Genomic DNA, 19,027 nt, shown 5'->3' on the forward strand with positions numbered 1-19,027 from the left:
ACTTTTCCCCTCCACCTTTTCCACTCCTTTTCTCTCTCTCCGCCCGCTCGCTCTATTCCTCTCCCTTCTGTTTCTCTTGTCGCTCTCTCACCCCTCCTGCATTGCCACCCCCCCAATCAGTACTCAGTCTGCACCTTGTCTACTTGGACACCAGACACAGCACTCTAGCTGCATAAACTGAAAACCCAGCACTCTCTCAGGACGGACTGAATACTGCGGGATGCCCCTGCTACGCGGATTAGTTTGTCCTCGCTATACCTCGGCTGTGTACGAGCCAAACCCCCGCACCCACCTCCCGTTGAAAACTGATTACCTTTCCTCCTAAGAAACATTATTCACCCAAACTATCAGTCAGTACTGAACGTTTTCTGAGCGCTTCCTGCCCGGGCAGACTCTTTAGCGCTCCCTCGACCTGCCCTGAGGTGACGGGGCTGTGCCTGCCTTTGACAAATACTAGAATGTGCAGCATTTCTACCACATGTTTACTACACAGAGGAACAAAAGGGGTTTGCTGAAGTGCCACGTATTGGCTAAAGATTTTACACCTGGGAAAATGGTGCAAAACGAACGTGCGCTTTACTCCCTCTTACATAATTATATTGAGTCAAACCGGTGTTTCCTCAGACACAATGTTTGTTGCACCTGGGCAAAAAGAGAGCGCGTCCATTTTACAACGATCTGCGTCACCAATGAGGAACGGAACAAAACACTTACATGCTTGAGGCTAATCTTTCGCTCTTTCTGCTGTCGTGCCAGAGGCACAAACAGTGCTAAATCGACGCTTACGTCATTTGCAGCGGTGCAAAACGTGCTGTCATGATTTACTCCCCGCCCCAGCCGTTGCTTCTCTACTGAAGCCGGTAGGTGTATGTAAAACATCTGTACAGAAAAGGAGCGGACATTCCCGTGCACCATTCAGAATCATTTGCTCATTTTGTGAGGTGGCATCAGGTGAGAACGAACGGGGGAGGCTTCTGTTGTTGATTCAGGGACCATGGACCTGCAAAATGTGGAGTTCGGGGCATCTTGGGGGTGGTTTAGAACTATCACTGCTTCTGATCCCCTATTAACCTTTTCTTAATGATATGCACTAATGTTGATTATTTTTATTAATTTTTATTACAACGTATGTCTTGTATTAAAAGTCGTATTATGTATGCAGATTATATCGTTTCAATGGTTTGTATATCTTTTATCATTATTTGTCGAAATAAACCTTTCTTAAAGTTAAACAAAAGAAATTCCCCTAGAGTGCTAGAGAGCCCGTCTATGCCGAGAACGAGGCGAGATATTCCCGTGGAGAAGGTGGAACTTACCACCAAAGAAAGAATGAGACAGCTGGAAAGAAACTCCTTCAAACACTGTGATACCGGCGGAGTGAGGTGTCACCAAAAAAGGAAGTGCTACCACAGAGTGCGGTGCTGATGAGAGTGAGATGCAACTGAAGTGCCAACAAGGGCCGAGGCGCCCTCTACCACAGAGTGCGGTGCCGAAGAGAGTGAGATGCAACTGAAGTGCCAACAAGGAGCCAGGCGCCCTCTGCCACAGAGTGCGGTGCAGAGGAGAGTGAGATGTCATTGAAGTGCCAACAAGGAGCGAGGCGCCCTCTGCCACAGAGTGAGGTGCCGAGGAGAGTGAGATGCAACTGAAGTGCCAACAAGGAGCCAGGCGCCCTCTGCCACAGAGTGCGGTGCCGAGGAGAGTGAGATGCAACTGAAGTGCCAACAAGGAGCCAGGCGCCCTCTGCCACAGAGTGCGGTGCCGAGGAGAGTGAGATGCAACTTAAGTGCCCACAAGGAGCGAGGCGCCCTCTGCCACAGAGTGCGGTGCAGAGGAGAGTGAGATGTCACTGAAGTGCCAACAAGGAGGGAGACTCCATCTACCACAGAGTGCGGTGCAGAGGAGAGTGAGATGCAACTGAGGCGCCCTCCACCACAGAGTGCGGTGCAGAGGAGAGTGAGGTGTCACTGAAGTGCCAACAAGGAGCGAGGCGCCCTCCACCACAGAGTGCGGTGCAGAGGAGAGTGAGATGCAACTGAAGTGCCAACAAGGAGCGAGGCGCCCTCTACCACAGAGTGCGGTGCTGAGGAGAGTGAGATGTCGCTGAAGTGCCAACAAGGAGCGAGGCGCCCTCTACCACAGAGTGCGGTGCAGAGGAGAGTGAGATGCAACTGAAGTGCCAACAAGGAGCGAGGCGCTCTCTACCACAGAGTGCGGTGCAGAGGAGAGTGAGATGCAACTGAAGTGCCAACAAGGAGCGAGGCTCCCTCCACCACAGAGTGCGGTGCCGAAGAGAGTGAGGTGTCACTGAAGTGCCAACAAGGAGCGAGGCGCCCTCCACCACAGAGTGCTGTGCCGAGGAGAGTGAGGTGTCACTGAAGTGCCAACAAGGAGCGAGGCGCCCTCTACCACAGAGTGCGGTGCTGAGGAGAGTGAGATGTCGCTGAAGTGCCAACAAGGAGCGAGGCGCCCTCTACCACAGAGTGCGGTGCAGAGGAGAGTGAGATGCAACTGAAGTGCCAACAAGGAGCGAGGCGCCCTCCACCACAGAGTGCTGTGCCGAGGAGAGTGAGGTGTCACTGAAGTGCCAACAAGGAGCGAGGCGCCCTCTACCACAGAGTGCGGTGCTGAGGAGAGTGAGATGTCGCTGAAGTGCCAACAAGGAGCGAGGCGCCCTCTACCACAGAGTGCGGTGCAGAGGAGAGTGAGATGCAACTGAAGTGCCAACAAGGAGCGAGGCTCCCTCCACCACAGAGTGCGGTGCCGAAGAGAGTGAGATGCAACTGAAGTGCCAACAAGGAGGGAGACTCCATCTACCACAGAGTGCGGTGCAGAGGAGAGTGGGATGCAACTGAAGTGCCAACAAGGAGGGAGACTCCATCTACGACAGAGTGCGGTGCAGAGGAGAGTGGGATGCAACTGAAGTGCCAACAAGGAGCGAGGCTCCCTCTGCCTCAGAGTGCGGTGCAGAGGAGAGTGAGATGCACCTTTTCTTCTTTGGTGCTCTTTCTGTTTTTAGTTTTGCTCGCAGCGCCGGGACGCCCCTTTGCTGGGGCAGCCGAGCGCTATACAAATCTCAATAACATTAACATTAACATTAACTGAAGTGCCAACAAGGAGCGAGGCTCCCTCTGCCACAGAGTGCGGTGCAGAGGAGAGTGAGATGCAACTGAAGTGCCAACAAGGAGCGAGGCTCCCTCCACCACAGAGTGCGGTGCCGAAGAGAGTGAGATGCAACTGAAGTGCCAACAAGGAGGGAGACTCCATCTACCACAGAGTGCGGTGCAGAGGAGAGTGGGATGCAACTGAAGTGCCAACAAGGAGGGAGACTCCATCTACCACAGAGTGCGGTGCAGAGGAGAGTGGGATGCAACTGAAGTGCCAACAAGGAGCGAGGCTCCCTCTGCCTCAGAGTGCGGTGCAGAGGAGAGTGAGATGCACCTTTTCTTCTTTGGTGCTCTTTCTGTTTTTAGTTTTGCTCGCAGCGCCGGGACGCCCCTTTGCTGGGGCAGCCGAGAGCTATACAAATCTCAATAACATTAACATTAACATTAACTGAAGTGCCAACAAGGAGCGAGGCTCCCTCTGCCACAGAGTGCGGTGCAGAGGAGAGTGAGATGTCACTGTAGTGCCAATAAGGAGCGAGGCTCCCTCTACCACAGAGTGCGGTGCAGAGGAGAGTGAGGTGTCACTGAAGTGCCCACAGACAGCGAGGTTCTTCCCCAGACTGAGGCGCCGCCGTGGCCGCTCTTACCTGCTTGGTGAAGAGGATGGCCGTGTCCCAGTACTCCGGGTGCCGGTCGCTCAGCTTGTTCCACTTCTTCTGCCAGCCGCAGAAGCTCCGGAGGGTCAGGGCCGCGTTGCTGGTCACCTTGGGCCCCTTCTCCTCCTCCGTGAGGACCATGAACTTGACCACGACGATGCTGATGGGGTTCTGGACGCTGGGGTGGCGGTAGAGGCGGGCGGCCGTGGCCATCAGAGTCAGCAGGTAGTGCCGGAGGTCCTCGCCATGGAACTTGGCCATTGACTCGTCGGCCACCACCAGGGTCTCCACGTACCTGGGGATGGAGGCGAAGCGCCGGGCCCGCTTCCCCCCCTTTGGCTTGGTGTCGTTGGGCAGCAGCGGACCCTTGCCTGGGTGGGCGCCCTTGTACCGCTCGAGGGCATCCAGAATGGAAGGATTCAGGCCGGAGCCCACCCCACACCTACTGGTGGAGTCCGCAGCCTGGAAGAACGATTTCCTGCGCTGCAACAGGTGCACCCCTTGGTGATGGGGCAAAATGCGCCCGCTGGTGTCATTCTTCAATGGGCGGATGACGTATTCCGAACCACCGTACCCAAAGGCGCCACGAAGCCCCCCACAGAGGCTCAGTGCCGCGAAGGACTCCCGATCCGAGTTGACTTCGCCTGAGTAGAAACAGTGCCTGAGACTGGCTCCCTGAGGGCTGGATGGCTTGGCATTGGTGCCCAGATACTGCATGGCAAAGGCAGGGGCGATGAACTGGGCATCAGGGTTCAGATTCAGGTAGAAATCCTCTTGGAAGGCGGAGATTTGGAACATAACACCGCTGTCATCAGTTGGGTCTTCCAGGGCACTCTTGAAGTAGTGTCTGCCGTTGATGTCGGGGTACAGCCTCTGCGGGGTGACCAGCTCGCTCTCCATGGAGGAGCAGAACAGGGGTGCTGGCAGGAGCCAAAGATCCAGAAGGAGCAACGTGGGAATGAGGACTGAGGGCATGGTGGCACAGTGAGGTGGTGCCTAGAGGGAGCCCAGACGCCTACACATCAACCCTGCACATCCAAACTGCACTGCATGCTTTAAACAGAACACATGCAAAGCAAGCAGAGCGAGGAACGATGCACAGCCAGTGACGACGAGGGTTTCCAGTAATCCAGCTGTGGCGGGGGGCGTCGCTGCCAGGAGCAGGTGGTCCGTCTGCGCTCCAAGCCCAGGGAAGCTGTGGGCATCCCGGGAGGCGGCGTGCGGTGCTGCGCTGCGGCTCAGCCTCTCACTGACAGCACCGAGGCCGGGCCGCCTTTATAGACATGAGTGCAAACACCGGGCAGCGTGCGGGGGGCGGAGCCATGGCGTGTCCGACCTGTCAGCCACTTCTGGCTCTGGGAGCAACATTAGCGCATGCATGCATGGGGCGCGCGCGGAGCCCCGCTGCACACACACGGGCAGGCATGCACACACAAGGCGCACAAGGGGCGGCAGTGCTCCCACGGCGGGAGTGAGGCGGGTACTGATGTCATTCCATTTCACCCAGAATTGTAGCTGAAATTTAAAACCACTCCGCTGCTCATTAGCTATGAACGTTGTTGCTTTCTTGTCTCCGAGTTTGTGTATGTGCTCGCTGCGTCTGTGTGCGCGTGTTACTAAGGTGTATCTCTACAGGAGTCGTGTCCTTGTGTGTGTCTTCATGTGTGGGATAGGTACGTATGGGGGTTTGTGATATTCTAGACCTAAAAAACTACGTTCATTACGCTCTTTAATCTAAGATGCGTAGTGCAGCGGGGCCGAAAATAGCGTACAGCAGCATCTCCACCAGGACCCCGCTAAAGCGCTGCATCACCACAACATTGCGCGTTATTCTTGCCTACAGTCTCAGCAAAGTGGCCGAGTATTGAATGGGCATGCAATCCGAACTCCATTCTCCTGCCCATCTCTAACTAGCGGAGAGTGCCACAAACTTGTGGAGAGGTTAATAGGACATCAAGCCTGAGTGCTTTCAAGCAGGCGCCTTCCACTTGGGCAATGAATTCTGAAATATGTTAGTTCGGTAAAATGCCATTAGGAGGAGTAACGGTTTAGCAATATTAGAAGCCCCGGTTACAGTTATTTACGGATTGCGTTCAAATGTCATTCAGTGGCTTTTTGATGCTCTCGAAGGGTGTGAGTTGTAGTGTATATGTTCACTGATCATGTTGTGCGAGCACTTTAGAACATCTGCACACCTGTTTGAGTGACTAATGACAAAACACTGCGGGTCTGTTGGTTGTCCAGTACAGAGTTTTGTATGTTCTAGATTCTGATGAAACTCAACATACTAGAGTTATACAATGACCTTGAAAACGGCAACATACTTGGCCCCGAGGTATGTTATTTAAACGTGCATCTATATTATAGTATATAATATAACATTTATAGTTTCGTAAGCGATGGGGTATGCTAGAGTTTAACAAGATTTGAATGAATGAAACATTTCTAGCAAAACATAAGCACTTCGAACTTTGGTGTGATTTCAAGTCAAGTCAAAATGTACGGGGTGCCGCATCGTCATCGAGGCTTGGGAAGCTGACCTTTGTGTGGACATTGTTGGGCTGAGTGGCATCCCTGGTGCAGCGTGAAGCCTGCTGGAGCTGCTGAATATATGATTATACCACGATTTCAAATACCACGCATGGCTTTACCACGCGAATTTTACATCGCAAGTGGCTTTACCACGCTGGTATTTACAACGTAGGATTTTACTACGCCTAGAAACGTCTTACCTGCACGTCTTTCTCTACGAGCCCTTACTTCCATCCTCCATTGAAACAAGCGTCAAAACACGTATACCAAAATAAAAAAAGGACTGCTTTTTTGACGTACACGGCACGTCTTTGGGGGAGGCTCTTTCCTTTTTCTTTTAAATTTATGTTCGTTTTTTTTTTAAAGTAACCTGCTTGTTATTTTTGGGGGGGGAGACCCCCCCCAGCCCCCCTCCGAGCCCCCCCCCCTCTGCCCCCCAAGCCCACGCAGAACGACATGAAGGAATACCACGTCTCCCCCCCAGCCCGTGGTAAAGACGTCGTGGAAGGCACCCTGCGTGGAAGGCACCCTGCGTGGTAAGTGTCACGTGGTAAAAGTTAGTAGTGGTAATGCCTTCGTGGTAAATGATGTTTCCCGGAGCTGCTAGAGGGGAAAGACCTTCGCCAGCGGGACTCGAAGTCCCAGGAGTCCGCTGGTTTTGCACACATCTGCCTCCCCTTGTGAATCCCGCCCACAACCTGCCGGCTCTTCTTAACCAATCACCACACCCGCTGCGCGGGAGCGGCCCGGGAGAAGCCTGGGACAAGGGCGGGACCGTTTGTGACCGTCCGGGGCCGTTGAGGCCGGGCTGGGCCATCTCCCGTTAATTTTACATTTTTTTGTGTTTCTTGTTATATCTGACAATCGGGGTTGTATACCCGGGACAGTTCCTGTCATCCCTGAGAGGGCTGTGGATACCTAAAATCCAGGTAGAACTAAGACTATTCTACTCCTAAGACTCATTTGACGTTTTGTTATTCGTTGACATTGTGAACTGTAATCAACTGGTATATCGCAGCGGTATGGGGAAGCGGAAGTCTATGGAAGGGGGGGGGGGCTTTTGTTAATCCCCCGAAACATAGGAAGGGTAGGAAAACTAAAAATGTGACTAGTCACGCAGCTGCTAACTGCGTGATTGACCGAATCAGTACCCTTGTTGACGATTGTGAGGAGATTCTTCTGGCCAGTCAAGATTCTACTAAGGGTGAGGATCATAGTGCCAATATCGGCGCGCACACCATCCCCCCAAACTACAAGAAGGTTTATTAGCATATCATTGCTAAAACATGGTGGGTTAACTCACAGATGATCCAAGGCAAGCCGCCCCTCGCAGCTTGCCACCTGATAGGCCAAGTAGCCCGCGGCCTTGGCCATACGGTGCTTAGCGGTTGATGGTGAGAGGGTAGCCCCTCACCTGTCCGGTGAACCATTGGTCCACCCTCTAGCCCACGCCCCCCCCCTACGAGGGGCGGAGCGTTCAAGTAACCCCCGGTTGTCCAGGTAACCAACCGCTCGTAGGATAACGGGGCGCCGTCGCACCCCCAGGGTCCACCGCACGTATCTCCCAGGGATAATAGGCCTCAGCACCCTTTGTGCTTCTGCATAGGGTACTCCTAAGTACCTTTTGCCTCTGGATCATCATGTAACTCCTCCTGCAACACAAATAACAATTCATTAAATCATAGCACCCCCCCCGCCACTCGAGATGTAGTGCAAGCGGCAGGGAGGGCAACATCGAGGGCAGCGAGAACAAAAGAGACTGCTCGGAGGCGTGGGGGAGACATAAATACCTTGTCCCCCCACGCCCCCCAATAAAGCGCGATGACGTCATGGCCATGGCAGCGGCCTCCGGCCGCTGGACCCCTGAAGGCTGGTGCGGCGGCCCTCCTGTGGCACTACCGTGCCCGCCCTCTTATGAGGGTCGCCTGCGGCTCCGTGTCGGGCGGCCTGCATAGTGCCAATATCGGCGCGCACACCATCCCCCCAAACTACAAGAACCCCGTCAAAATAAGTGGACAAGACAACTTGGGACCCTTTTGCCGGTTTTTGCTACAATCCCTAAGACCTCTCACCTTGTGCTTGGGACTCTGCTGTGGAACTAACCTCGCCGGACCCGCTTTGCGGGTCCCGCAGCGCCGCATTTTCAGTGCGTGTGACACAAGGAGAGGAGCTGTGACCCCGGGGCGTGAGCTGACGGCAGGGCTGCGAGCTAGGGAGCAGGGACTCAACCATCCAGGAGTCCCTGCGAGCCCTCGCTACACCTGGGCTGCTCTCCCTGCTGGCCCCGCCCCCCGCCCACGGAGTGAAAAGCGGGTGTGCTGCCTGCTCTGGTGGGACCCTTTTGCCGGTTTTTGCTACAATCCCTAAAGACCTCTCACCTTGTGCTTGGGACTCTGCTGTGGAACTAACCTTGCCGGACCCGCTTTGCGGGTCCCGCAGCGCCGCATTTTCAGTGCGTGTGACACCAGGAGAGGAGCTGTGACCCCGGGGCGTGTGGAGCTGACGGCAGGGCTGCGAGCTAGGGAGCAGGGACTCAACCATCCAGGAGTCCCTGCGAGCCCTCGCTACACCTGGGCTGCTCTCCCTGCTGGCCCCGCCCCCCGCCCACGGAGTGAAAAGCGGGTGTGCTGCCTGCTCTGGTGGGACCCTTTTGCCGGTTTTTGCTACAATCCCTAAAGACCTCTCACCTTGTGCTTGGGACTCTGCTGTGGAACTAACCTTGCCGGACCCGCTTCGCGGGTCCCGCAGCGCCGCATTTTCAGTGCGTGTGACACCAGGAGAGGAGCTGTGACCCCGGGGCGTGTGGAGCTGACGGCAGGGCTGCGAGCTAGGGAGCAGGGACTCAACCATCCAGGAGTCCCTGCGAGCCCTCGCTACACCTGGGCTGCTCTCCCTGCTGGCCCCGCCCCCCGCCCACGGAGTGAAAAGCGGGTGTGCTGCCTGCTCTGGTGGGACCCTTTTGCCGGTTTTTGCTACAATCCCTAAAGACCTCTCACCTTGTGCTTGGGACTCTGCTGTGGAACTAACCTCGCCGGACCCGCTTCGCGGGTCCCGCAGCGCCGCATTTTCAGTGCGTGTGACACCTGGAGAGGAGCTGTGACCCCGGGGCGTGTGGAGCTGACGGCAGGGCTGCGAGCTAGGGAGCAGGGACTCAACCATCCAGGAGTCCCTGCGAGCCCTCGCTACACCTGGGCTGCTCTCCCTGCTGGCCCCGCCCCCCGCCCACGGAGTGAAAAGCGGGTGTGCTGCCTGCTCTGGTGGGACCCTTTTGCCGGTTTTTGCTACAATCCCTAAAGACCTCTCACCTTGTGCTTGGGACTCTGCTGTGGAACTAACCTCGCCGGACCCGCTTCGCGGGTCCCGCAGCGCCGCATTTTCAGTGCGTGTGACACCAGGAGAGGAGCTGTGACCCCGGGGCGTGTGGAGCTGACGGCAGGGCTGCGAGCTAGGGAGCAGGGACTCAACCATCCAGGAGTCCCTGCGAGCCCTCGCTACACCTGGGCTGCTCTCCCTGCTGGCCCCGCCCCCCGCCCACGGAGTGAAAAGCGGGTGTGCTGCCTGCTCTGGTGGGACCCTTTTGCCGGTTTTTGCTACAATCCCTAAAGACCTCTCACCTTGTGCTTGGGACTCTGCTGTGGAACTAACCTCACCGGACCCGCTTCGCGGGTCCCGCAGCGCCGCATTTTCAGTGCGTGTGACACCAGGAGAGGAGCTGTGACCCCGGGGCGTGTGGAGCTGACGGCAGGGCTGCGAGCTAGGGAGCAGGGACTCAACCATCCAGGAGTCCCTGCGAGCCCTCGCTACACCTGGGCTGCTCTCCCTGCTGGCCCCGCCCCCCGCCCACGGAGTGAAAAGCGGGTGTGCTGCCTGCTCTGGTGGGACCCTTTTGCCGGTTTTTGCTACAATCCCTAAAGACTTCTCACCTTGTGCTTGGGACTCTGCTGTGGAACTAACCTCGCCGGACCCGCTTCGCGGGTCCCGCAGCGCCGCATTTTCAGTGCGTGTGACACCAGGAGAGGAGCTGTGACCCCGGGGCGTGTGGAGCTGACGGCAGGGCTGCGAGCTAGGGAGCAGGGACTCAACCATCCAGGAGTCCCTGCGAGCCCTCGCTACACCTGGGCTGCTCTCCCTGCTGGCCCCGCCCCCCGCCCACGGAGTGAAAAGCGGGTGTGCTGCCTGCTCTGGTGGGACCCTTTTGCCGGTTTTTGCTACAATCCCTAAAGACCTCTCACCTTGTGCTTGGGACTCTGCTGTGGAACTAACCTTGCCGGACCCGCTTCGCGGGTCCCGCAGCGCCGCATTTTCAGTGCGTGTGACACCAGGAGAGGAGCTGTGACCCCGGGGCGTGTGGAGCTGACGGCAGGGCTGCGAGCTAGGGAGCAGGGACTCAACCATCCAGGAGTCCCTGCGAGCCCTCGCTACACCTGGGCTGCTCTCCCTGCTGGCCCCGCCCCCCGCCCACGGAGTGAAAAGCGGGTGTGCTGCCTGCTCTGGTGGGACCCTTTTGCCGGTTTTTGCTACAATCCCTAAAGACCTCTCACCTTGTGCTTGGGACTCTGCTGTGGAACTAACCTCGCCGGACCCGCTTCGCGGGTCCCGCAGCGCCGCATTTTCAGTGCGTGTGACACCTGGAGAGGAGCTGTGACCCCGGGGCGTGTGGAGCTGACGGCAGGGCTGCGAGCTAGGGAGCAGGGACTCAACCATCCAGGAGTCCCTGCGAGCCCTCGCTACACCTGGGCTGCTCTCCCTGCTGGCCCCGCCCCCCGCCCACGGAGTGAAAAGCGGGTGTGCTGCCTGCTCTGGTGGGACCCTTTTGCCGGTTTTTGCTACAATCCCTAAAGACCTCTCACCTTGTGCTTGGGACTCTGCTGTGGAACTAACCTCGCCGGACCCGCTTCGCGGGTCCCGCAGCGCCGCATTTTCAGTGCGTGTGACACCAGGAGAGGAGCTGTGACCCCGGGGCGTGTGGAGCTGACGGCAGGGCTGCGAGCTAGGGAGCAGGGACTCAACCATCCAGGAGTCCCTGCGAGCCCTCGCTACACCTGGGCTGCTCTCCCTGCTGGCCCCGCCCCCCGCCCACGGAGTGAAAAGCGGGTGTGCTGCCTGCTCTGGTGGGACCCTTTTGCCGGTTTTTGCTACAATCCCTAAAGACCTCTCACCTTGTGCTTGGGACTCTGCTGTGGAACTAACCTCGCCGGACCCGCTTCGCGGGTCCCGCAGCGCCGCATTTTCAGTGCGTGTGACACCAGGAGAGGAGCTGTGACCCCGGGGCGTGTGGAGCTGACGGCAGGGCTGCGAGCTAGGGAGCAGGGACTCAACCATCCAGGAGTCCCTGCGAGCCCTCGCTACACCTGGGCTGCTCTCCCTGCTGGCCCCGCCCCCTGTCCATAATCTTTCCCTCTCCACTTTAAAAGGAGATCAACGGGCCGCTGCGCGGGAGCGTGCCCGGGAGAAGCCCGGGACAAGGGCGGGACCGTCTGTGGCCGTCCGGGGCCGCTGGAGGCCGGGCTGGGCCACTCCGCTGATCTTTGCATAAATCTACTAGTTAACAGTCAAGCGGGCTTTCAGCGTCCCAATATGCCGGACCACTCCAATGGTCCAGTCCTGAGGTCTCCAACGGCCGATGTTGGCCTATCTGTGGTTGGTCCCTTGGACAAGTTTTTCAATCGCCCCGTTAATCCTGTTGATAGAGAGCTATCGCTGGCTGAGAGGCGCGCAGAGCTCAGACTATCAATTGAACTGTTAAAGAATTCGGGGGACAAGCGCTCTGGCCAAATTTATCCCGCTTTAGTAACACCATTGTCCTCACTCCAACTACCTGATTTCTGTAATCTGGGTCAAGATGCAAGCACGAATGGGGACAACCAGGGTAGTGTGGGTGATTCATCCGTCTCCCGTGCAAGCGGAAGTCCTATCACAACTCCAATCCCCCTATCTGTGGTAGGTGCTCCACTGACCAACTTAAAGCCGGGTCTTAAAAGGAAAAGTAACCATACACCTAGGAAAAGCCTTCCCCCTAAACCACCCCATAAACTCAGGAAAGTTAACAAAAGTATGTATCTTAGCAAGACAGCTACTGTAGAGAGTCGAGGGGGGGAACCCGCGTTAGAGGGGGTAACTACACCTTCTGGCAACATAGATCCTAGTTTACCTACCTCTATAGACACAGAGATGGTAACAGCTGACACACAGCCGTGGCTGACTAGCTTGCTTCCTGAAGTAGAACGGCTATTACGGTCCCTATTGCTTCCATTAGAAGAACGCATCACAAAGCTTGCCGACCGTTTAAACCACTTCGAGCAAGCTACTCTTGACAATTTCTTTTCGACTAAGGCACTATTAAAAACACAATTAAGGCAGGAGGGCAACAACAGCTGTAAGATCATTGCTGAAGCCCCATCACATGCTAAGGGTCAAAGGGAACATCCAAACTCTTCCCTGGCTGTAACAACTAGTGGTGGATTGGCAAAGAGACCTTCGAAGTCCCTTAATCCAGCACCACTAGGTATTGTTGCAAATGCACCCATTATTGCATCAACGGGCCAATCTGTTTTGCAACAGCCAATGCCTAGTAGTATTCGGCTGGGTACTGTAGAGGGAGGAGGATCGGAGGGTACCAAAAAGGGTATTGTTGTATCATCTGCCCCAGGAACTGTAAACCAGTCAACAACGATCAAATCGTTACCCCGCCCTGTCCCGCCTGTTCCCAGACCGCCCCTACCACCCTTGAAAAAGCCCCCACATAAGACACCCCCTATGAACCTCACCCCTGACTCCTTCCCCTATGCAGCGGTCCTGATTAATGTCCCACCACTTACATCTGGACAAAGAGAATCCTTCCAGACGCTTAAGAACAAAGCCATGCACTGGTTAAGGGTGAATCGGCCGCTGCCTGGGGACGTAGATGGTCTCATTCTGGGAGTGAGGCGAATAGATTGGATAGGCTCTACCACTAAAAACCTGGGGGGGACTGTATTTTGATCAATTTTCAAGATCCAAGGGTGGTGGGGTGGATTACGAGACAGGGCTGGTGCACGGGCAAGGGAGGCATTGGTATTGTCGACCTTACATTTTTTTACCCGCGCCCCTCTTGTGTTTTGACCTCCCTGATCGCTGAGGCGAACGGCCCTGGAAATTGCCTGTGGCCAGGGATTGCAGGCCAACCCATACAGAACCCTACTTACCCTACCATCCCGTCCACCTCCGTTGTGGATGTGTGGAATGATTTAGGGAGGGGGCAGTGACAATCCCTTGACTGCCAGGTTAATAATAGGACCCCAACACCCAACAGAACGATTGGTACCCCTTATTGCGGGAATTTAAATTCTTTTGTTGAATCTATTTCGTCGCCCGCTTCTAGGGAGCATAAGGGACTAGGTGGCGCAAGGGAACTAGAGATAGTGCAGATCCCGACAGAGTCTATGAACACCTGTCCCTTGGTGGAAGTTACAGATCTGGTTAATACCATCGAGGCCGGTAGCATCCCGACTGTGACGGATCCACTCTTTAGGATTCTCAGTTGGAATGTGGCCGGGCTGGATAGGAAACTTTCAATGCCTGACTGGAACGCCCTGGTGGAGGACTATTCTATATGCCTGTTCCAGGAAACCTGGTGCAGGGAGCCTTCTCATAAGGCGGGATATTCATCCCACCACATACCAGCAGTACCAACAGAGTGCGGTCGTGGCCGTCCCTCGGGAGGCCTCCTTGTATGGGTAGCTACCGCACTCAATTGTAGGGTGGTTGAGCATGATACTCAATGTCCCGACCTTCTTAATATCACTCTAAAAAATTCTAAGGGTCAGGTCATTCTTAACATATTTAACATCTATGCCCGAGGTGTAAAGGGAGGCAGAGAATCCCCCATTATAGCACGGCTGGAAGCCCTGCTACGAGCATCGCCATACAAGCATTGTACCCTGGTGGGAGGGGATTTTAATTGTACTTTTGAGCCTCTTGGCCTTGAAGTTTTAGAGGATCAAGAGGTTGTCGACAATAGGTGGGGCATTCCGGCCTTAGAGCTTAGCCCAATCAAGAAATGGTCGGAAGTGGCGCTCCAGGTCATCTCTATAACATCTGAGTTTGACCTGAGGGCACTAAATGGTAGGACCAACTCCGATAAAGAGGGAGCTCATACCTACAACAGGCCTGCGCACTCCTCCAGGATAGATTATCTTCTCCTGCACATTCATTTGTGGACGTTTGTTAAGGATATGGTCATTATATCTACTGTAGATAGTGACCATAACCTTCTTTCACTTACCTTGTCCAATTGGTGTTTAGATGATTCTGGTAGGAACAATCTGTGCTCCTTAGTCCCGGATATGTCAGTTGTTTCGAACTGCGGCCGTCGGCTTAAATGGGCCAAGTTGTCCCTTTCACCTGAGAAATTACTTTTTATTTCTCAAAGCCTAGCGGCAGCAGTGGGTAACCTTGATCCTCGGGGGTGTGGGGTGGGGGACGTCCTTGCAAGATTTTGTACCCTAACCCTGGCGCTTAGTGATCTCTTTATTGTCGCAAGTAGCACCAAGGGAAAGAGACCAGGTTCTTGGGCTAGACAGGGGTGGTTTAACCGCGCTTGCAGAGAGGCGAAGACTCTGCTGGTCGCTGCAGTTAAATCCAAATCCCAAGAAAGGACCAGGGAGGCCAGAAGGTCTTATTTACTATGTCAAAATGCCGCAAAGAAGGAGTGGGAAGACAACTTCTGGCAGGAACTCCTGACAGCCAGTCGCGGGAGAAATGCGAGAAGTTTTTGGAATTTGGTGGGTAGTAGGAAGCGTCCTGATGACACCATGAGGACGTGTACTATTACTGCCAAGGCATGGTTTGATCACTTTTTGGGTCTCTACTGTGCTATTGAAGGCCCACTTAACGACCAATTCATTCTCCCCTCCTATCTTATGGATAGAGATATGGTTCTTTTCTCAGCCCAAGAGGTTACGAATATAATTAAAACCCTCACTCCACTAAAAGCAGCAGGCCCGGATGGGCTACCAGGGGATCTTCTTCGTGCACATCCAGGTGACTGGGGGGTGTTGATCTCCGCTCTCCTCAATGCCATCATGGGGGGTGGGTTGGTTCCAGAATCCTGGAAAGGGGCCGAGGTAGTCCCAATATTTAAAAAAGGAAATCGGGACCTACCTGGAAACTACAGGCCCATAAGCCTGATTGACTCGACCCAGAAGGTGGCGGGAAAAGCAATTTTGGGTAGGATCCTCTCATGGGTAGACGAAAACCACATACTATCTGAGATGCAGGCTGGGTTCCGTACTGGCACAGGAACCATTGAACAAGTTTTCAGACTCCTGCTACTGTACTGGAAGGTGGTGGTACTGGGCAGGGGCAGTCTTTATCTGGCCTTTATAGACCTAAAGACTGCCTTTGACCTTGTCCCCCGGGAGGAACTCTGGAGGGTGCTGTACGGCCTTGGGATGCCCCCATACATCGTGGACCTCCTAATGAAATTGCATAAAGCCACCTATGCTCAGGTCAGATGGGGCTTGAATGGGGAGAAGACTGACAAGATCAAGGTAGAGAGGGGTGTACGGCAGGGTTGCGTCCTAGCACCCACCCTTTTTTCGCTTTATGTGAATGGGGTGGTTGACTACTTGCTTGAAGATCCAGCAGACGCCCCCACACTCTGTAATGTTAAAATTCCAACTTTGTTGTTTGCTGACGACACCCTTCTCATCTCGAAAACTCCCCAGGGCCTCCAAAAACTCCTGAACCGGTTCCAGGACTTCTGTTCAATGAGAGGTCTCGTTATTAATGTACAAAAAACTAAATACTTAGTAATGAACCCTCCCAGGAAATTGGGGTGTCCCCCTATCTTGAATTCGATCCCGCTGGAAAAAGTCGCCGAATTTGACTATTTGGGAATTCGGCTGAGCGACCGCATGAGTTGGGTACCCCATATCACTAAAATGACACTGGTCCACAAAAGGGTGGGGGGAGCCCTGCTCAAGGAGTATAGCACATCATCGAAACATTGTGTATCACCAATCATTGATATATACAAGGCTAGAGCGGTACCTGCATCGCTATACGGAGCAGAGCTATGGGGTTTGGGCTGCTTGGAGTCCTTGTCCAAAGCAGAGAACAAATTTATTAAAGATTTGATGGCACTCCCGATGAGCACCCCGACTGTACCGATGCTTATGGATGTGGGTTGTAAACCAATGAAAGATCTGGCCCGTCTGCGGTCCCTCTTATTGTGGGCGCGACTTTGGAGAGTCCCGGAACTCAAATCCTATGCAGATGGGCTGGCAGAGATAATGCATTCGGTTGGTTGGTCAAAGATCAAGTGGCTCAGGGACATTAAATACCTGCTTGGGGAACTAGGTCTGGGCAACTGTTGGCTTACTCACTCAGCCCCCCCCAAAGGAGATCCTGAAGAAAATATACTGGGGTTGGGTGTCCACTAAGCTTATGAGCAACCATCACCACTGCAATTCCACCGCAGCATATTTAAGGATTAAAGATGTCACTGCCTTTGAACCCTTTTTGGACATTATCACCATCCCAATGGATCGGGCTTTGTACATCAAGTTCAGACTAGGAACCCTACCTCTAGCTGACCTCCTTTCTATATGGAACTTGCAAAAGCAGGTATCACGCTTTTGTGCGCTCTGCTCTGACTGTTGCGAAACTGTGGCGCACTTTCTTCTTGATTGTCCAGACTAGGCGCGCCCGAGATCTGTTTGGCTTAAACCCCTCTGCAATGAGATGGGTATTCGCAAGCATTCTGAGGCCCTACGCATTTTATTGACTAATACTGCCCCCCCTATTGTTTGTGCTGTGTCTAAATTTTTTTAATGGGCCTGGTTGATACGTCTCAAAAGACTGTCCTTATCGATTTAATGCTTTTCTTAACCAGTTATCTATTTATTCTGTTTTTACTATGATGTTTGCACAGTCTATGAGTTCTGATATGTCGTTTTTATATATTTTTGTGTAATGCTTTTATGATATACGCATATCGAAATAAAGCTATCAATCAATCAATCAACTTGTTGTTGGGAAAAAGTAGTCGCAGGTTTATTAGCATATCATTGCTAAAACATGGTGGGTTAACTTACAGATGATCCAAGGCAAGCCGCCCCTCGCAGCTTGCCACCTGATAGGCCAAGTAGCCCGCGGCCTTGGCCATACGGTGCTTAGCGGTTGATGGTGAGAGGGTAGCCCCTCACCTGTCCGGTGAACCATTGGTCCATCCTCTAGCCCACGCCCCCCCCTACGAGGGGCGGAGCGTTCAAGCAACCCCCGGTTGTCCAGGTAACCAACCGCCCGTAGGATAACGGGGCGCCGTCGCACCCCCAGGGTCCACCGCACGGATCTCCCAGGGATAATAGGCCTCAGCACCCTTTGTGCTTCTGCATAGGGTACTCCTAAGTACCTTTCGCCTCTGGATCATCATGTAACTCCTCCACAGCCCTGGATGTGGCGACCGTCACAGGCAGGGCCACCCACCATATCTACCTCCTATATGTAGCCTGAAGAGCTTAGTGCCTCCTGAATGTCCAGCAGAAATAAGTCCATGCCTACATTGGACAGGTGGACGCCCTCGTCGTCAAGGCAACCAGGGGCTTTGGCATGGAGTTCCCCGTGTCGAATAAAACCAAAGCCCATCAGCTCTGCGAATTTACGCATAGCGCAGTTTATTTTCCTTCCCGCCCCTTCCACTGCTTGCCCAGAGCGAGCGCCTAACCAACACCGGCGTGGTGTGATTTCCGACCATCAAAGATCACAAGGACCCAATAGATTGCTGATTTTGATGATGTTTACTTTCATGTCCCTTAAGAGAAATCTTTTCCCTAGGCAAGGCAGGTCGTACCCTCCCACGTGCAGGATGAGCACGTCTGGGGGCTGAGCATTCCCTTGTAATTCACGTGTTATCAAACCAAGCACCCCGCTCCATCGTAAGCCAGTGACTCCATGCCAAACAAACCGAGTTCTGCTAAACCCATGCTTCCACTTTCTCTTTTCTGCCCACTGGGCCAACCTCGAAACCCCCTCGTGTCCCAGCACCCAGACCGTTGTTCCTGGTAAATAAAGATAAGTTTTGTATGTAAATATTTATTAAACCACACCAAATCACACTGGTCAAATTACCACACTTTAAACAAAACAGCAAAACAAAATACAGGTGCATGGCCCCGGGTGCCTCCTTATACTAATTCTGTTTCAACACCCAATGCCAACATATCTGTTTCAACACCCAATGCCAGCATATCTACCATCTCCTGTGCTCCCGCCCATTATCTGTTACTGTCTGGTCTTATGTATCTCTTGTAACAGTCAGAAGACCATCGCCCCAACTGTTTGATGCCTTCCACCTGTACCCCTTCTGAGGCTGCAGTCGTGGCTGCGCCTATGCGGAAGGAATGGGAACTGTACTTTTTGCCCACAGTTGAGACACCTGCTGCACACAAGCATGCGTGCATTACCTGTTCTACCTGGAATTTGGTCAAGGGCGTGCCATCTGCATGTAAGAGGAGGTACACCAACCCTTGAGGACGAATGGCCAGGTACTCCGACAGGCGATCACGGGGCAAAATTTTGGCGCGCCAAGGCTTTGTAGCCACAGTTCAATCCCCCTGCCCCGCTGATCCGTCTTGGATTGGCGCAGCGTAATCTTGAGTGTGTCCCCCAAAACCAGTACGTCCTGCAGACACAATGCTACCCCTGACCTGTCATGTTTGGACTTAGCAACCAGCTCAGAGATTCTGAATG

The 19,027-nt window shown here is 54.2% G+C and overlaps 1 protein-coding gene and 1 long non-coding RNA gene across 2 annotated transcripts in view; one reads left to right on the plus strand and one right to left on the minus strand.

The window, feature by feature from the left end:
* The window catches only part of ADAMTS15 (ADAM metallopeptidase with thrombospondin type 1 motif 15), a 359,025-nt gene extending 354,068 nt beyond the window's left edge, over positions 1–4,957 (minus strand). The window contains exon 1 of the mRNA XM_078681943.1: positions 3,755–4,957. Coding sequence (XP_078538069.1) covers positions 3,755–4,738 — 984 coding nt within the window. The 5' untranslated portion in view covers positions 4,739–4,957. The remainder of the gene's footprint in view (positions 1–3,754) is intronic.
* Positions 1–19,027, plus strand: part of LOC144823439 (uncharacterized) — a 70,240-nt gene that overhangs the window by 8,283 nt on the left and 42,930 nt on the right. The window lies entirely within an intron of this gene.

This window comes from Lissotriton helveticus, chromosome 3_1 (assembly GCF_964261635.1).
Source record: "Lissotriton helveticus chromosome 3_1, aLisHel1.1, whole genome shotgun sequence".
NCBI classification, from domain to species: Eukaryota; Metazoa; Chordata; class Amphibia; order Caudata; family Salamandridae; genus Lissotriton; species Lissotriton helveticus.